Source organism: Nycticebus coucang, chromosome 17, assembly GCF_027406575.1.
Source record: "Nycticebus coucang isolate mNycCou1 chromosome 17, mNycCou1.pri, whole genome shotgun sequence".
Lineage (NCBI taxonomy): Eukaryota > Metazoa > Chordata > Mammalia > Primates > Lorisidae > Nycticebus > Nycticebus coucang.
Window position 1 is genome coordinate 41143482 of NC_069796.1, and position 18662 is coordinate 41162143.

Genomic DNA, 18662 nt, shown 5'->3' on the forward strand with positions numbered 1-18662 from the left:
GGAATCAAAGGTAGTGGGAAAGTTCCCACAGCTATGTAAATGGGAAGCCCCAGAGTCTCTAAGCTGGAGTGTCTTGATAGGCTAGGGGAGGAGCAAGGAAAACACAGGGAAGGTACATTAAGTCACTAGGTGAGTGGAAGGTGTGAGGGGTCAAAATCGGTAAATTGCCAAAGGCTTTTCTATTTTTTCTTGACGCATGTCTGTGAAAACGTGCACTGGGAACCAAATAAAGGGAATAATGGGAGAGGGGCTACAGAATTTTCGGAAAATGGACACACTGGATTACGCTTTTCCACCTAATGCTACCCAGTTTGGGGGATTTGTTGTCCATCTGTGTTACAGACACGTCCCAGTTTAGAGGACAGCTTGCCAGGGAAGGAGTCTGGCAGAAATCAGCTTCATAATAAAGCAAGGCCTTCCCTGCAGTGGTTCCCAGGTTATCTGGGGGAAGATAACCCTTCGTTATGTACTTCCGTTTCACACAGCAGCTGAGTGTTCTTTGACAAACTTGGAGCCTTGCTGGGTGAGGATGTCAAGGAAGTGAACACACAACACACCAGAAACAGCAGTCCCGTGTATATTTAACAATATATATTTATATATATTTTCTAGATCAGTACATTCAGTTTTTAACTTGTTTTTTTCTTCACAAACAGAAGAACTCTTACAATAGTAGACTTTCTAAAATAAATACTATTAAAATAGAGCTTCAAAATAAATATTCTATACAAAGAAAACCTTCTGTGGTAACTTTTGTGGTGGGGTGAAAAGGGGCTACAGTGAAAGGGGGGGACAGAGTAGGACGTGGTAGGGTGGGAGCCTTGAACAGCTTCTCTGTAACGTGAAACAAAACAGTGGAGCAGCAAGAGGAGAAAGCAAGATGAGACGCCGCACAGTTACCCACAGCACAAAATGGCAACGCAAGATTTGTCATCGACTGTCCCAGTCAGCGGAGAGAGCGTGAAACTGCTTATCAAAGGCATGGACCGGAAGGCTGGTGGAGCTTGCAGGATGCCCTAGTGAATTGTACAGTGCAAAGTCATGCTGCTCACACCCCATCAGCTACCTTCTGGGGCAGCACAGGAGGACACGACACTTTGATGTGACAGTCATCTGGATCCCAGGCCAGGCCAATACTTTTAACGTGTGCAATCTTGGACAAGTCATCATCTACATGGGCCTCACTTTGGTGATCAACGCAGACTCCAGAAGGCTGAAACTAGTGATGCCATATGGGGTCTTCCGTCTCCATCAGCGGTGAAGGGGCCCACACCAACAGATAGGAGTGGTTTCCACCTCCTTCCTGCCCAGTACCGAGAAGCTTTGGCTACACCCTGCCATTTATCTGGGAAGGCTTTCCTAGCCCAGACCCAGTTGCATCCAGGCGTGGTCCCCCACTTTCAATAAAAGGCAAGACTAACCACCCACCAACCCACCAAGGTGAACAGGAGTGAGAACCAGCTGGCGAGTTTCATAAAAGGCCAAAGGGCATAATCCATCCAGGCGGGCTGCTGGTACAGAACACAGCCAGAAGCAGCCAGAGAAATAAATGTGTCATTATTTCTGAGAGCTTGGTCCCTCAGTGGCCCCAGGAGTGGGGAGGGCCCACCAGGGACAAGCCAGCTTTTTTTTCTTTCATTTTGTTGCCAAGAAGCTGAGGGATTGCTACACAATAGAGCTGGGAGGACCCAGGATGGTTCCTTCACTCCTTCCCTTCACCACTGAGCACTGAGGCATGAGGTGGACTCTTAGGGCAGAGTGCTGCCGATGTCTCTGCAGCAAGTTTAGAGCAAACCAAAAAGAACAGGCCCAAACAGGGAGAGAAGAAAAAAGAAAAAAGCAAACCAAAACCCAGAAAAATCCGTGTTTACAACTATGTACACAAAATGTCAGAATTTAGGAGGCCAGGAAATAGGGTCTACGTTGGTAGAGGGTTGATGTAGTGTGTGTGTGTGTGTGTGTGTGTGTGCATACACAGCTTATAGAAATCAATTCTCCACAGAATGGGTGTGTAGACCACCAAGATCACCAAAGTGCAACTTGCCTCGGGGCTGTTTCCCATAGACAATTTGAGGGAGGAGCCCTGGGGAAAAGTTCTGTGGCCTTGCAGAAAGAGTGCACATGTGCGCTATTGTTTTGGGAGCCACCTCATCTGAGGAAACATCTCCAGTCCCTTCAGTACACTTCTGATACATTCAATTAGCATAAGTGGTTGGCTGAGTATGTTTTTTCCTACTATTCCCTCTGAAATGTTCAAGAACATCCACATGTCCATCACAACCATGGCAAAGGTAGCTACATGAATCAGCCTTAGAAAATGCAGATACAAGTATTTCACATTCGCCTTTTACAAGCTAGCAAATGTTACATAAATAAAGCCGAAAATAACGACCCTTCCTTCCTCTAATCAATAAATACCTGTGGTTACAATTAACTTATTCTAAATCAGAAGGTGTTACTACTTAGTCTTCAAGAAGGAAAAATAAGGTTCTGGAGAAGCGTTGGGTGCATGCCCATCACAGCTACCTGCCTCGCTGCCTCCTTCCTGGAGGCAGTTCTGCTCCTACCGAACCAGCTGGAACCAGCTGGAACCGTGACAGGAGGTCTGCCTAACGCACTTCCAGTCTCACCTGGGGAAGCTCTTCCAGCCCAGGTCAGGCCCTCTCATTAGAGGCAAAAACAAATTACCACACAAAGCAAAAACCCCACACAACAGCTGGGGAGGAAGGACCAGACACACTACAGCTTTTGCATGCAACAAGTACCTACCCACTGGACGTGCTGCACTTTCTGAATCCTTTAGCACCTTGAGAGAAAGAGTTGCTACGTCTTTGGGGGCTGTCAGGAAGAGGGCGGTGTGGCTATGCACAAAAGCAGGGCTCGACCCCAGTGGCCCCGGGAGAATCCTTCACCCTGTCTTGAGCTCTTCTGAGCTCTCTGACACCCCCTGCCTCCCACTGGGGCTTCCTAGAACTAAAATAGACTCTTTTTCTTCATCTCTCTATTTACATTAAAGATACAGACACATCACTATACACAAAAGGCTATGACAGCAAGCAGCAGAATCGGAAGAGAAGAAACCCAAACCCAGCGCGGCTCAACAGTCACTCGTCCTGCCAATGGGAAGTGGTTCCTGTCTTCCTTGCTGTTAAAATCCTCTTCTTGGTGGGGAGGGGAATTGTGTTCCTTGAGGTTGCTTGCCCCCAGATTTTGAAATCAGCCCTTCCTGGGGGTGGCCCAAAAGGAAGCCAGTTGTTTTATTATTTTTTAAAACATCGTTAGCATCTGGTTTAATTATTCTATAAAAACATAATGACTGGATCTAGAGACCACAGCCTCAGACTCATTGGCAAAATGATATTTGGTCTCGCATTTGTTGTCCTGGGCTTCTCTACCCATGAAGTTTCTGGAAAGGATCTGAGCAGAGAGAACTCGGACATGTTGTGGGCAGGCGAGTCTGTGACTCAGTTAAGAACCGAAGGATGGTGTGATGACTGGAACACCCCAAGAGTTAGTGACGAAGTTGGGAGGGAGAGAGACTGCACAGTGGCTTCTACATCCATCCTGTAGCTCTGGGGAGGCAGGAGAGGAGGAACAAGGCTTGAACCCGCGGGCTGTCCTCGGTGGGCTCCCACGTATGCACAGCAGGGATTGCTAGGGTGTTCTATGCCTTCCCCCAAACACTGGGGCGAACTAGGGTGGAGTGAGAGGGGGAAGGAAAAGAAGGTGTAGAAGTCAGGACACCACGGGTCTTCTTCCAAGGTACCCTGGCACTCAGTTACCAATTCTTCCCAGGCAGCCAGCTCCTCGGAGAGCCACAGACAATGGAAAAGAGGGAGAGAGAGAGGAAGGGTGGAGAAGGGCTGGAAAGGCATTCAAGCAGCTGCAGCTTCCCGAGTTGTGTCCACATCTGTGTTCAGTCTTCTGTAAAAGAAAAATCCTCCCCCCCAACAAACCACACCCTGTCCCTGTCATTGTCTGTTTGACACAAAGTTCCAAGACCCTGAAAAAACCCCAAAGTGCTTCTTCACTCTCTTGAGGAATAGAGTGTTTGTGGTGGTGGACTCTGTGTCCTCTGAAGCTGGGGTGGGGAGTGGACAGCCGAGCACGGCCAGCCGCGGGAGGATACCACCTCTGGCCGGCACCAGTCTTCTCAGATGTCAGAATGGAACCACGTTTCCAGATGGAGCGCTGGGGTTTCAGCCCAAAGCGTCAGAAAGGCTTGTCGGGTCTGCTGGCCTTGGCGTCCCCGCTGGCCGCCTTGCAGACGACGCTGTTTGTGTGCTGGCAGCGGCAGCCGGGGCGGCGCAGGCGGTCGTAGCCGCGCTGGGCCAGCTTCACGCAGCCAGTGGCCGGCAAGTAGCAAAGCAGGCAGGGCAGCACCAGGGAGAGCGCGCCCATGAAGGACCAGCGGGCGCAGCAGTTAGAGCGCGAGCAGGAGCAGGGGTGGTCGGCACAGGAGCCCTCATCGTCCTCGTTGGTGCAGTGGTAGAAGATGCCCTGCACCAGGCACATGCACGAGCCGTAGTTGACCAGGGTCTGGGCCGAGCACAGGCACTCCTGGTTGCAGACCCAGCAGGAGGGCAACGTCCGGGGGGACGCACACTCCTTGCATTTACACTTCCCACAGGCCTCGCACAGCAAGAAGTGCTTGTCCAGCTCCGGTGGGACCGCTGGGCCCTTGAGGTCCAGAGGCTTGCAGTGGACCACCTTGGGCTGGATGCGCACGGCCCTTGGTGAGGCCTGGTCAGTCACAGGTGGTGGTGCCATGTGGTCTAAGAGGCGCTGGTCAGAGGACGTGCTGCTGCTGCTGCTCACAGAGCTGGGGCGTCCACTGAAGGAGATCCAGTGGTGAGTGACATCTTGGTCACAGCGGGCGGGTGTCGGGGCCAGCTCTGGGGCTGCGCCCCGGGTCCGCTTGGGGCCCATGGTAGGGGCCAGGCCAGGATTGTCTGTGTAGTCATTCTCCACATGGCTGGTCTTCATCTGGTCAATGGGCAGAATGGTGAGCGGGTGCTGGAGCCGGCCGTGGGGCATCCGGCTGTCCAGGGGCTGCACCATGACTGAACTAGGAGTCAGGGGGGCGTTCTGTGGGATCGGAGGCTCCATGAGGCTAGAGGTCCTTGACTGCATGGAGAAACAGGCTTCTAGGGGACCTGGGGGTCGGGTGGGAAAAGGAAGAAAGAATGGATTCCAGGTATCAGTATGCAGCCTGTCAACACCCGCCCTGTCAGGTCCTTGAGAGCCCATATGAAATGGGAACTAAATACCCTCAGTGGACTTTCCAGCAAGTCCCAAGGCTTAGATGATTTATAACAACAACAATAATAGTCAGTGATAGAAATAATACTTACTGAGAACTTCAGATGTGGAGGCACTCTCCCAAGCATATTCATGAAGTCATTACTCTTCACAACGATCACACAAAAAGGAACTACTTTTCTGGTTAAAACTAACAAACATCCAGGCCCAGGTGGGTGAATTGCTTGAGCTCACAGGTTCTCGACCAGCCTGAGCAAGTGTTAAACCCCGTGTCAAAATAAAAATAGCAGTGCGTTGTGGCCTGTAGTCCCAGTTACTCAGGAGGCTGAGGCTCACCCAATCGCTTGAGGTTGCTGCAAGCTATGATAGCACAGCACTTTACTGAGGGCAACAAGTAAGAATCTGTCTCAAAAACAAAAGCTAACATTCAAAGTAAGTTGTCCAAAGTCACACACAACTTTGGATCGGTAGCAGGACCAAGACTCAAACCTGAGCAGTGCCAGTTCATCCTGCTACATCATTAAGGAGCTTACTTCTCATTTAAGATATATAACTCAATGGTTATAGAACATAGAATCTAGAATCAGACCCAAGTTTGAATCTCAACTTAGCCTAACAGTATTGCTATGAATGAGTTCTTTCACATCTATACCTTAGTTTTGTTTCCGTAAAAGGGGTTTCTGCAAGGATTAAATGGGAAAATGCATATTCAGTGCTTACCATATTACCTGACATGCAAGGATTAAATGGGAAAATGCATATTCAGTGCTTACCATATTACCTGACATGCAAGTACTCAAATAACTTATCACTATCCCAGAGAACAAGAGTTTAGATTTCCTGCACACCTATAAGCACTACGCACTAAACATTATTATGCTGGGTACTAAGGATAATGTGGTGAGCCCCTGCGTGGTCCCATGGAATTTATCAGCCAGATAGACAAAAACCTTTATTTCAGATATTCACAAGAGAAGGGCTGTATCTGATGCCTGTACATCCAGGATATGAACTTATTACTATCACATCTAAAAGAAGCAACCTGCAATAGCTAATAAGCCCTGGGCATGTGAGCTTCTGACAACTTGGGATGGGAAATCCTCTCAAGGGGCACTCACATCACCCATTTCCAAGCTCTGAGCTGATCATTCAGCCTAAATGCTGTTTACTAGAATAGCTAAGCCAACCCTGGATAAGTTTCTAATTTCACCGAGAGAGTGCAATTTTAAGTTGGAATCTGGCCAGAGATTCAACTGCACTGCCTGACACGGAACCCCAGGAAGTCACTTAAATCAAAGAGCGGAAACTGCTTGGTTCAAATTTAGAAAGTGCACATTGTTTTCTATTAGAAGTGCCATTTCCTTGCCTGCTGACCTTTACATTTGGAATTCTGCTGGAGATCAATTTTAAAGAAATAGCACCAGAAGGGCAGGACCTTTGCTCAAGGGGACAGGATTTGGAATCAAGAGAAAGATTAAACTTTGGGAAGATTCCACCCCAATGTTAAGGAACCCGGGGGATAGGGTGGGAGGGTAGAAGGGGAAACCAGTCTTTAGAACTCGATGACCACATTATGAGGTGGGGTTCCACAAATGCTTTTTCAAGATGCTAATGATGTTGATCCTGCCCCTTTACTGGTGGGTTCATCTGACCTCAAAGGTGCAGCCTGGAAGGAGATGTGAATAGGTTTCCACTTCCAGTTAACCCACTAACCCCCTGGACTCAGGACACAACGTGGTCCATCCCCGCTATTCCAGTCACAGGAGAATGACACCTGACCCCCTGGGACTCACCCATCCATATAAGTATCTGTATGGAATGGCTCACACCTGTCATCCTAGAATTCTGAGAGGCTGAGGCGGATGGATTTCTTGAGCTCAGAGGAGTTCCAGATCAGCCACAGCAAGAGAACTCAGTCTCTCCTAAAAACAGAAAAACTAGCAGGGTGTAGTGGTGCGTGCCTGTACTCCAGCTACTCGGGAAGCTGAGGGAAGACACTGCTCAAGCAATCCAAGAGTTCAAGGTTGTGGTGGCACCTGTGGCTCAAAGGAATAGGGCACTGGCCCCATATGCTGGAGGTGGCAGGTTCAAACCCAGTCCCAGCCAAAAACTGCAAAAAAAAAAAAAACCCAAAAACCAAACAGTTCAAGGTTACTGTGAGCTGTGACGCTATGACACACTACCTAGGGAGACAAGAGTGAGACTTGGTCTCAAAAATAAAAAAGTGGAGGAAAAAAGCATCTGAAGTCAGCTCAGTATTATATTTCCCCTGGTGGAGACACCATTTTGATCAGATAGTGTTAAAATTGTTGGGAAAAAGAACTTCCTTGGATGCTTCCAACCTGTCTAAAATTTGAAGTTGAAAGTTCATGAAAGGCATAAAATGAAAGTTATCTGCAGGGCTGTCATCTATATATCCCTTTCTACTGCCAAATGCAAAAAGCACCCCATCTTTTTCTACAAGGTTTGGTGCTCAGTCAACTGGTGTTCCCCATCCATTCATATACTAGCCTTGCTCCCACAGCCTTGCCCACTTATACAAGATGCTGGTATTTCTTTACCCATTTTCCTGTCTTGAAAAAAGTCTACTTTGTGGCAGTGCCTCCCCTATACTCTTCAGATGAAACCAGAGCATCACCTTGGAATGGGAGAAGACTTCCTCATGGCAGAGTTTGCCCTAAGTGTCTGACAGGTCTAGCACCAAGAGTAGTCATTTGCCAAAGCAGCCTTCCACAGGAACCCTGTGGTCTGGGCTGGAGACAGGAATGGAAGCAAGCATATATGGAGAGGAGTTTTTCTAAAGATCAGGCTTGGGACAGGTCAGGAACTCCAGGCAAGGTATGCTACACCAGCCTGCTCACTTACTCTGGGTAAGGGTCCCAAGGCCTTCCAGAATAAATGAGTTTGGGATCAAAAGACTAAGGTTAGGAGCCCCAGGTCCCACTCCTGGGGACTTTGCCTAGAGGAAAAAAGTGACTTGGAGTAAGAATAGAAAATGTCACAGATTTAGGCCAAGTGCGGGGCTCACACTTGTAATCTTAGCACTCATAGAGGCTGAGGTGGGTGATCCCTTGAGCTTCGAAGTTGGAGACCAGCAGGAGCAAGAGTGAGACCTTATCTCTATTAAAATTAGAAAAATTAGCTGGGCACTGGTGGGAGGAGATAGGGTACCTATAAGTTCCAATTACTTGGGAGGCTGAGTCAAGAAGATTACTCGAACCCAGGAGTTTGAGGTTACTGAGCGAGGCTGATGCCATGGCATTCTAGCCTGACAACAGTGATAACCTGGCTCAAAAAAATAAAAAGTAAAAGAAAGTGCCATAGACCCAGAGCCCTCCTTAGCCCTAGACAAAGACCCAGGCCAAGAGTACTCGAGGTCCTGCCAGCAAAATGTCAGTGGCAGTTTGAAGTTCACATTACCCTGTGTAGTTGGGTTTCTGTCTCTCAGGATAGACCAAGATTAGACTAGTCACGCTGTTGAAAAGAGTAGAAGCACTCCTCTCCTGTAGGTAGATCATCCATCCTGTAAGTAGATCATCCACCCTCCTTTCCCCAGTTCATTTATGGGGAGCTGGGGTTCATTATAAACAGCCACATTGGCTGGGTGTGGTGGCTCACACCTGTAATCCTAGCACTCTGGGAAGCTGAGACAGGTGGATTGCTTAAGTTTAGGAGTTTGAAAACAGCCTGGGCAAGACCTAGACCCTGTCTCTACTAAAAGTAGAAAAACCAGCTGAGTGCTGTGGCCAACGCCTGCAGTTCCAGCCACTTGGGAGGCTGAGGCAAGAGGATCGCTTAAACCCTCAAGTTTGAGGTTGCTGTGAGCTATGACACCATGGTATTCTATCCAGAGTGACAGAGTGAGACTGTCTCAAAAGAAAAAAAAAGAAAAAAAATCAGCCACATTTCCCATAGCAGACAGAAGCAAAGGGAATAGGCTATACTCAGAGATTCGAATAGGCCCTGGAATCAGAAGGCAGATTTCTTCATCTATGGAAAAGTCCCACCAGGAAGCCAGGGTGAGAGCAATTGCTGCAGACAATGGGGATGTTGGCGTTAGCAGGCTCCCTTCACCCTCCAGGGGCAGCTGTCAACATCTGAGCCTGCAGTTAAGGCCAGACGTGGGGGTGGGAGCTCAGAGCTCAGCCCACGATGACTTGGCTCTCTTGGGATGCGTAGCATCGGATGGCTCCAGCGGGCAGGGCACATTCCATCTCAAATGTATCTTCTCTATCATCAGCCTAATGTAGGACTCCTTCCGAGCACCAGCTCAGCAAAAACAAGTGTGGTTCAGAGCTCTGCTTTAAGCCTCACTCCCCCATTAACAGGAACCCTCCACAGGAGGGCCCTCTAAGAGCCTATGAAGAATTTATTTGGCTGACAAAGGAAAACAACTTCCTGAGCTGCCTGGTTGATAAGCCCACAGCACAGCTGAACGATATATCAAAAAAAAACCCAACTCTCATTTGGTTTAGACTGATCAATCGCTACTCACCGGGACACACCCACCCTCCAGTCTAAGCAACACTGACAACCTTAAGTGCAGTTTAATATGTACTCTCTGCTTCCCCTGCAAGGAAGGAAGAGATTTATAATATAAATAGGAGAGGAGGCTTTGCCTCGTTTAGGCAGTTTAGAAGCGACTGATGGCCAATTTGGAAGACTCCGGGACAGAGAAACAAAGCCAGCATTCCACTTAGCCAAAAAGCACCTCTATCAAATTTTAGGTGACACTCTTATGGATTAGTACAAGGGAAGGGAACTTTTACCTCCACTCAACCTTCTAGTAATAATAAATAGTAATTATGGAAGCAGTTAATATTTTAAAAACATTTCTTGGTGGAATGTTCGTAGCAGAAGAAATAGCATGGAGGATCACAGAGTTAGCAAGTGTCAGGGCAGGATTTGAACCCAGGCACTAGAAGCTCAGGAAGCTGAAAAGTTGGAACCTCAATAATATAGTCTAGACTTATAATAATGATTTGCAGAAGCTCTATATAGCTTCTGGGTATTCATGGAAGGCAGGAAAGCTCCAATCACTTTTATGACCATGAACTCCTCAAGCCCTCAGAGAACCTCATCAGGCCACCCTGGGGTTCGGTAACCCAACCAGGAGAGAAGCTAAACCTTGTGAGTGAAGGCTGGGGGCGGGGTCATTCAGGGAAGGCTCAGAGCTCTAGTTTTCTTTACTCCCAATTCAGTGCTTTTTGCTGTCCCCTTCTGTCACTTCACTCCCCTTTACTAAGTATTTATTTTTCAGTTTTCTTAAAGTTGAATAGATCTCACTTTAGTAGTTCATTACCAAGCAGTCCCTAAAAGGAAACTGCCAGGGTGGAAGGGGAAAGGGAATTCTCTCTCCTCTTACCTATCAAGTTGAAGTTAAGGGTCTCGAGGGCCCCTTCATTGATGGGACTTCCTGGCCCAGGTCTCAAGAAGGCGAAGAGAAACCAGGGTACAAAGAGAGTCCTGGAATATGGAACCAGCAAACAGGGCATTAAAGCACCCCCTTGAAGCACACTACCCTGTATTTGTTTTTTGGTGGATCTGTGACCCCAGAGCCAGCCAGTCTGACATTCAGTGCCTTGGTACCTGGGGAGGGGACTAGGTGCCAGGCTGCAGACCCATTCAGCACAGGCTGGCTGAAAAGAATCCAGAGGCATGTTAAATGTCTGCACAATTGGGAGATGACTGTTCCCACCCACCCACACCCTTCTCTTAACTTACCCCTAGAGAGGGGAGCTGGGAAATATTGGGAAAATCTGACAGTTGTACTTTGAAAACTACAGATCAGCTGAAGTGGCAAGAGGCTCTAAATGAATGGGCAGTTTCTGCACTGCCCTATTCAGTCTCAGCAGGTTCTTTCAGTGAAGGCTGTTTAACCCTTTAGCATCTCAGAATAAAGGTCTATTTGGCTGCCATAGAGCCCACCCACCACCATTGCTGGATACTTTGAGACAATATATCCCAGTTTAGATAATTAAGCTACAACCAAATGATGACTTAATGCTTTAAAAGAAATTTTTAAAGGTGGGGCGGTGGCTGGTGAGGGAAGCCAGGGACTGCCCCTCCCTGCAACCCACGGAGAAAAATAATCTTTGCTGAGAATGGCCCCAGTGGGAGAATAAAGCATTTAAGCAGCTGGATTTATCTGGGAAGGAGCCTTCCCCCTAGCCTCAGCCCCCAGCACTAAGGACCTCACCTCTGGTGAAAATCTGTTAGAAATCACAAAAGAAAATAGTTGCTTTTCATCACTTTGTCTCATCATCAGTTATCAGTTCCCAACCCTTTCCTTTCTACAACCAATCAGCCGAGTGCCAAAGCTGCATCACAAGAACGGGTGGGAGTCTTGCCGTACTTTGGGGCTATTTTAACGAGTTTCAAGTTTCTGCTTCAATGTATCACCCCCTTAATTGTTGTCTACGAAAGTACCCATGAAGAGGAATTAGAAGTCAGGAGTCAGAAAAGAAGACAGCTAGAAGGAACCTGCTAACCACTGGCAGGGTTTGAGCTGGGACCAGAACCCTAGACCCCCAGGGGAGGGCTTCCTCCCATCGATAAACACCAAGATCATATTACAGTATTTGTTTCCCTATCTTCCACCAAGAAATGAACTTACAATAATAGATTTTAGCTTACTCCTGGGACTGGGCAGGAAATTACTTCCCCTTCCCCCACTAGAAAAAGAAAGACTACCCACAAGGGAAACCACTTTTCTGCAAGTGGCCTCCTGCCCCTCCAGGCCCCTTCCCTCCTCTCCTGGATCCAGCACATCTGTGCTCCGTCCCCAGTGCCCTTGCTTCCTTCACAGAGTGGGGCCTGTCCTTGGAAAGAACAATCGTGATCACATCTGAACTGTGGAGCCTCTTAAGCCTAGACACATGGCCCGGATACATTCCCCAGCCTTGTCAGATGTCCGCATCTGAAGGGTGAACCCAGGCCCCTAGAGCCAAGAATACCCCACACCTCTTACATCATGCAAATACCCCACACCTCCTATGTAGGAAGGAGTGCTCTTGAAGTGAGGCTGTCCTCCTAGAAGCCTTGTAATAACAATGACTGTGGCCCTAGTCTTGGCCACTCACTAGCAATTCTGCTGACCCCTGGCCCCTTGGGAGGAGCTGGTTCTCTCTTTTCTGCAGAGAGGTAAACTTAGCCACTCCACTGCTCTGCCCTGGCCCTGGCCAGGTCTGGAAGGAGCAATGCAGCTTTCCATATGTTGTTCTTCTCTTTCTTCCTCTGGCTCTTTTGAAAACCAAACATATTCTAATGAGTCACTGCTTTCCCCTCTGTCAGGGAGATTCAGGTTGGCCTTGACAGGAAACCATCTCAATTCTTGCCATTTCCCTGCCTTTAAGACTCTGCCATGTCTGCATCCAAAACCTAAAATTTTTAACATTGTCCCCAAATCCAGAGGCTTGGGCAAGATCCAGGTTGTCATCACAAGAGAACTTCCACCTCAAGTAGGGGCCAGATGACTGGTACTCTGAATTTACAGCCAAATTAAATGCTACATTTTTCAAAGAAATAAAGAAGGAAGAATCTTTCCAGGGCCTCTTTGGTACCTCTAATAGCCAGTCCCTACCTCACAGGATGCCCAGAGTTAAAAATGCTGCAGGGTCCCAAATCTGTGGGCTTAAAAGATACCATACTAAAGGACTTTTAGCATTGGAAATGGAATCCTCGAATGTGATTCCAAAATAATAAACCGACAGCAACATACCTCAAGGGACTCTTTAGAAAGTGTTAATGGGTTTTTTTCCTCCTCCCTAATTCTGAGATCAGTTTTGCAGGAAAAGGGTACCGTCATCATCATTGTTAGTCAAGGAAGTCAGCAAAACCTCTGGGCATATGCAATGTCAGGTGTACCAAAGTAGGAGGTCAAAGGTATGAACTGGGCAGAGAGCAGATTTGCAAACAGCCGTAGACAAAAATGACACCTATGAGCTCCAAATGTCCCCAAGCCCCCAGCCTCTGTCCTGTTTTAGCCTGGATCATTCTATTCTCTGTGTTCTGTCTCTTCTAACCAAATCTTTATTCAGTGAGATGCTATTTCAGAGGGTAATCTGGTAATCTGGAAAAGGTCATGGGGCTGGGCAGGAAAGCATTTATATCCCACGAAAATGGAGTGACTCCTGAGTTCAGAATCTAAAACGGAAGATAACAAACATCTTTAAAGTCTCCCACACCATAGCTGACTGGTCTCTGGCCATGGAGATCTCAGAAATCTGTTACCAAATTGCCTCCCGTCCATACCACTACCATCACCAATGCCAGTCACACAGCTCAGTTGGCCAGTGTCTGCACTGTTCAGTCAGGATTCATCTAGAATCTACTGGCACGTGAGGAGCCTCCCAAGGGATGCGGAAGAGAGGGAATTGCAATTTCCCACTGGACATCTCTTCAGCCAGAGAGAGAGAGAGAGAGAGAGAAGGGATCAACCGCAGCTCTCCCTTTCCTACTGTCCCAGATTTGCACTAAAGGAAAAAAAAGCTAAAAATTTCAGATGTTTATGCTGCATTTATAGGAAGATCTAGAGAACTCTAAACATTGTGAAATTCACCAGTGCAATACTAGGAAGGGCCTTAAGCCAAACTGAGCTCATTAAGAGATTGATAAACCCTCATTTCCCAACTGCTCAGGGCCTTCTACTTCCAGCTTTGAATCCCTTGGAGAGTCTTGGCCAGCTAAGCAGACAGCTGTGAGCTTGCTCCTGCCCCTCTGCAGGTTTTCGTCTGGCCTCTGCCCAAACTGGAGAGAATCATGCCACTTAACTGGAGGCAGGAAAGGGGATGCCACCAGGTCTGGCTACTCTACTGAACCTACACTTTTTTCCCCAGCACTAACCATGCTGGGGGGCATGCTGGGGGGATCCCAAGAGACTTGCTTGCTGCGCCAGAAGGTGGACTGCTACCTACACCCAGGCCTAGCAATATGGATGGCCACCCAGCAGCTGGTGAAGGAGGCAGGCAGGAGCTCTTCCTTCTGTCCACCATCCAGGCCCTCTGGCCCACTTCTGCCTCTCCTCCATCCATCAGCCCTTCAAGCCAGGCAACGATTTTCCCTCTGTCTTGCCTCTTCTGCCCACAACCCCCCAGCTCGCAATCAAAGAGAATTGAGAAACCGTCTTCTTGCACAAGAGTAGCTACTGTCTAAATGCTTTTTGATCATCTGCATGGAGAGGGAACTGGGCACAGCCCTGGCACCCGTGATGGAGCCAAGCCCTTGCTGCCCTGTCTGGCCAAACCCGCCCTCACCCTGCTCACTGCCCTCGGAGCTTTGGCGATTCGCAATTTTTCCGAACATACCGTCTCTATCCCTTTTCTAGGTGATGTCAAACCTGGTACCACCAAGAAGGAAGGAGGGAAAGTAGGAGCCTTATCTCTCCTACGTTCGCAACCTCTTCCTCCAGCTCCCACATGCTTGGCGTTATGTAAACGCACCTTCAGCCCCCACTACAGTCCTAGCGCGGCCTGGGGGTCCCCTGGGCCTGGCATACCTTGGTACCGGGGGACAGGGAGGCAACGGGTGGCTGAGGAGCCTTGGGGCCTGCAGAGGCCGGGGAGAGAAAAGGCAACTGCAAAGCAGTTGCACAGCATAAAATACAGCAGCGGAGCAAAGGTCAGACGGCTAGGAACCGCCTTGCCAAGGAGAGGGAGCAGAAATGCCCGGTTCTGGGCCGGCCCTGCGCCCATCCAGGGAAAAGAGGCACAAGGGGAGAAAACCCAGTCCGTCACTGCTCTAAAGGGGAAAGAAAAATCTACGTCGAGCACAGGCCGCTGCGGGGGACTGAGGAGGTATACGGTAGAGCTGGCACCGTGGGCACTGAGCCGGGTGGTGGGCGAGCCGCCCAGGTTGAGGGCGCCCCGACCCGTGAGGTGGCTCCTGACCAAGCCCAGAGCGTCCCGTTCCAGAGCTCGAGGCGGATGGTGGCAGGCGAAGGAAAGAGGCCAGGCCAAAGGCAAACTCCCGGGACACGCACAGGGCTCCCAAGTCGCAGAGGGCGGGGAAGCCGGGCTCAGCAATGCCCAGGGGTCGGAAACGGTGGTGGCCAGGCTATGAACACCCCCGGCGCCGTGCCGGCCGGGCCGAGGGCGTCAGGGAGCTGCGGCGCACCGCAGCGACTCAAGGAGGCGCAGGCAGAGGGAAGGAACACTAAGGCGCGCCTAGAAATAGCGTACCGTTTGCCCCAGCCCGAAGGGGAGTCGTTCGCGGCTCAGAGGGGAGCGGTTTCGGATCCCCAAACTGGCCATGGACTTACTTTGAGGAGCTGCAGAGTCAAAAGCATCGCTCCACGTCTGTGTAAATCTCGGAACCCAAGCAGGTCAGCTCCTGCTGTACTCGCAGACGCCGGTCGGAGGAACCGGCAAGGCTCTCTGTGCTCCACAGCGCCAGCTCCGCGCTGTCAGCCTGGTTCGCTGCCTCGGCTGCGATGTTGCAACCACTGCCTGGGAAAATGGCTTTTTTATGAATGGGAGGGAAGGGAGCTCCAGTGCACATGCGCGCCGCCCGCGATTCTATGAATGGGTGGGCACAAGAGACCCCGCATGCGCATGCGCTGCGTTCCTTTTTTTATGAATGGGGGGCCGGAAAAGAACTTAACCCGTGATTGCTGGGGCTGGCTCTAGTTCCTGAAGGGGCAGCGGTTCTTTTACAAAGAGGGGTGGAGGTTCGTGTGGAGGTTGTTGCCTTTTTTTTTTTTTTTTTTTTTATGAATGGAGGGCGGTGGCGATTGCTGCAGCTGGCCCAGCTGCGCGGGCTGTACTCCCTCCCAGCCTGCAAGAGGAGGTAAAGGCCACCTTCATGCTACTGCGGGCCTGGGCAGGAACCGTCAGTGGTGCTGGCGGGCGGGGGGCATTGCGGCCTCCAAATCCTGGACTGTGAGCGGGATGGGGGAGGACACGTCTAGATATGGGCAGTCCCCGCAGGCAGTCAAAGGAAGGCAGCGGGAAGATCCTTGCTGGAAGCTTTATGTATTTCTAGACCTGTGATGCCTGGGGGCGTCGGGGGAGGAGGATCTTGAAACTACGTTTACCAAAAATTAAGAATGTCCTTCGTCGGTTATCAGAGAGAGGCGGAATGGGGTTTGCTGAGTGAATCTGCTTTCCAGAGTCTTGAGTCTCTCCTTAGTGCAGATCACCCCTCCCCCCATTTCTCGCGTGTAGTGACAGGACCGAGGCCTTTTCCGGCTTCAGCACTCCGCGGGGCGATTCTAGCTATACTGCCAGGGGAGGCCTGCCCTCGCCTCTCAGCGGCCCACCCTTCCCCCACCCCAGTGTAATGTCCGCAGTGCCCCGGCGTTCGCCCGCTGCCTGCCGCCCTGGCTAGGTACCCCACTCTCTACCCAGTCCTCACAAGACGCAGCCTGAGGAGCCTCTTGTCTACTGAAGGCCCGCAGCCCTTAGCTGTTGTAGAGGCCTTTCCACAACTTCCCACCCACCTCTAGCTCCCCTCCAGGGAAGTGGGAGCCGCCGAGAACTGGCCAGGTGGATGGGTGGAGCTGGCCGCGCCGAGGAAGCTGCCGGGGTGGGCGAAGGATTAAATAACAACAGGCTCTTGAGCCGCAGAGGAAATGGAAATGGCTAGGGTTCCTTTCTTTACTGTTAATGATTGGAGGGGGGTGGGGGGTGGGGGGCGGAGGATCAGCCAGGCTTCTGAAAAAAAGAAAAGCCGGTGCTGTTAGGCCTGACTTCGGGAAGGCGGGGACGCCCTGCGGCAAGTCCAGCTCCACCCTGGGACGCAGGAGGCTGTAGCCTCCCGGGAGTCCGAGGTCGGGGCTGGCTTGGATGCGGGGACTAGAGCAAGGCCTGAATTGCCTTTAAGAGACTGTCTTGCCACTGTACTGACCTCACGGGGGAGATTGTAAGGCAGTCTTTTTCTTCCTACGCCACCATAGGACCGCACTTGGCTGTTGTCTAAGGAACCAGTGAAAGACTCCCAGCCCAGGGCTGAGGTCTGGCCTTGATCTGGGACTGGGGTTCTTGAGAGTGGCAGTTCAGACCAGAACCCAAGGTCCCCGGGTGCTAGACTAAAATACCTTCTTTCTATTCAGACTCACCTCTCTGAGATTACTAGACCCAGCTCCTGGGAACAGAGCAGGTCCTCCCCAACGGGACCTTAGCCTTCCTTTCATGGCCAAGATCTTCCTCTAAAGCCAAGAGAAAAACTCTTTACCAGGACAATGGGGAGATTTTTACAGCTGTTCAGGACTTCCCTTTAAGGATATTGAAGTTCAATATCACTATCTCCATTTGTCAGATGTAGAAATTGAGACCAAGGTGAATGGAAGTATGGGTAAATCAAAGTGCTGATTTTCTGAATTTCTGCCACTTGGGTTCTTTCTGTTTTGCTAACAAGCCTTCTCAGCCTCACAGACCTGAAAACCTATTTCTTGCATGTCATTTAAGCATGTTAATTAAACAACAAAAGTTGAAGCAGTAATTTTTCAGCTAGTGCTCACCTATGGTCCTTCTTGAAGGATGGGAATGAACAATTTCAATAAAAGAGGAAGATATGGGGAGGGAGTTGCCATCCTGTTTATTAGAAAAATTGGCCAAGAGACCAATTTTGCTTGTCATGGTTGTGAAGGTGAGAGGAAACTTTCCCTTTTGACTGGGAAGGTTCGATGAAAGATCAATTCACAATAAGGCAGATTAATAAGAGAAAGAGACTTATTTACAGTTTGCAGCAGGAGAATGGCAGAGTGATTACCCAGTATCTCAGTGGGGTCTAGAAATATATAAACCCTTATTCTAGAGGGGAGGAGAAAATGAAAAATATAGGTAATTCTGGTTAGAGGCAATAAATGGTTAGTAGGGAGAATGAATAGATACTTGGGAGAATGAATGGGAGGAAACAGATTGACTTGTAAATGATTCTCTTCGGAAATTACATTAACCTGAGACAGGTATTGTATTTAAAATGATTTGGGTCAGGTCTGGTTGCATTCTTGATCTTTCTGCCAAGATATTGAGATAACCAGGAGAGGAAGGGAAGTCTGGTTTTTTATGAAGAGGGAAAAACCCCTTCCAATGTCTGTTGATCTCTAAGAGCCTCTAATTCAAAATATTCTTTCGACCAGGGGTTCTGTTTTGGGGTGAAATTTTCTGAATTGCTTCATCATCTATTCCTCAGCTTTCCTGAAGGAGGAAGTGAGGAGACCCCCAGCCCATGTGAGCTGGAAGAGGCTTCTGAAGCCTATGTACAAAGGTGATTCTGAGTGTCTGGTAAGGCTCTGGAGGCCATATTTTAATTCTGCTTGGAACCTGAACTGAAGTGTAGTTTGTGGTGGTGAATATGAGGAATTCACTCATTCATCCATTCTTCATTTTTGTGCTGGGGCCTGCCCTGACTCTGAGGACTCAGTGGTGAGGGGCAGATGGTCTTCCCTTCCCTTGGGAACC

General features: G+C 49.5%; 1 protein-coding gene across 4 annotated transcripts; it reads right to left on the minus strand.

Annotated features, from left to right (window-relative positions):
• Positions 1 to 561: 561 nt before the first annotated feature.
• On the minus strand, positions 562 to 15748 carry SPRY4 (sprouty RTK signaling antagonist 4). Of its 4 annotated transcripts, XM_053566007.1 has the most exons (3): positions 15521 to 15748; positions 10628 to 10728; positions 562 to 5156 (listed from the first exon to the last, which is right to left on the minus strand). In XM_053566007.1, the coding sequence occupies exon 3, from the start codon at positions 5131 to 5133 to the stop codon at positions 4213 to 4215; it is 921 nt and encodes a 306-aa protein (XP_053421982.1). In that variant the 5' UTR covers positions 5134 to 5156; positions 10628 to 10728; positions 15521 to 15748; the 3' UTR covers positions 562 to 4212. The 4 variants fall into 4 exon arrangements, with proteins under 4 accessions (XP_053421982.1, XP_053421983.1, XP_053421980.1 ...); XM_053566008.1 differs by lacking the exon at positions 10628 to 10728; XM_053566005.1 differs by lacking the exons at positions 10628 to 10728; positions 15521 to 15748 and adding an exon at positions 5996 to 10618 and having other exon boundaries at positions 562 to 5942.
• Between the last annotated feature and the right edge of the window lie 2914 nt (positions 15749 to 18662).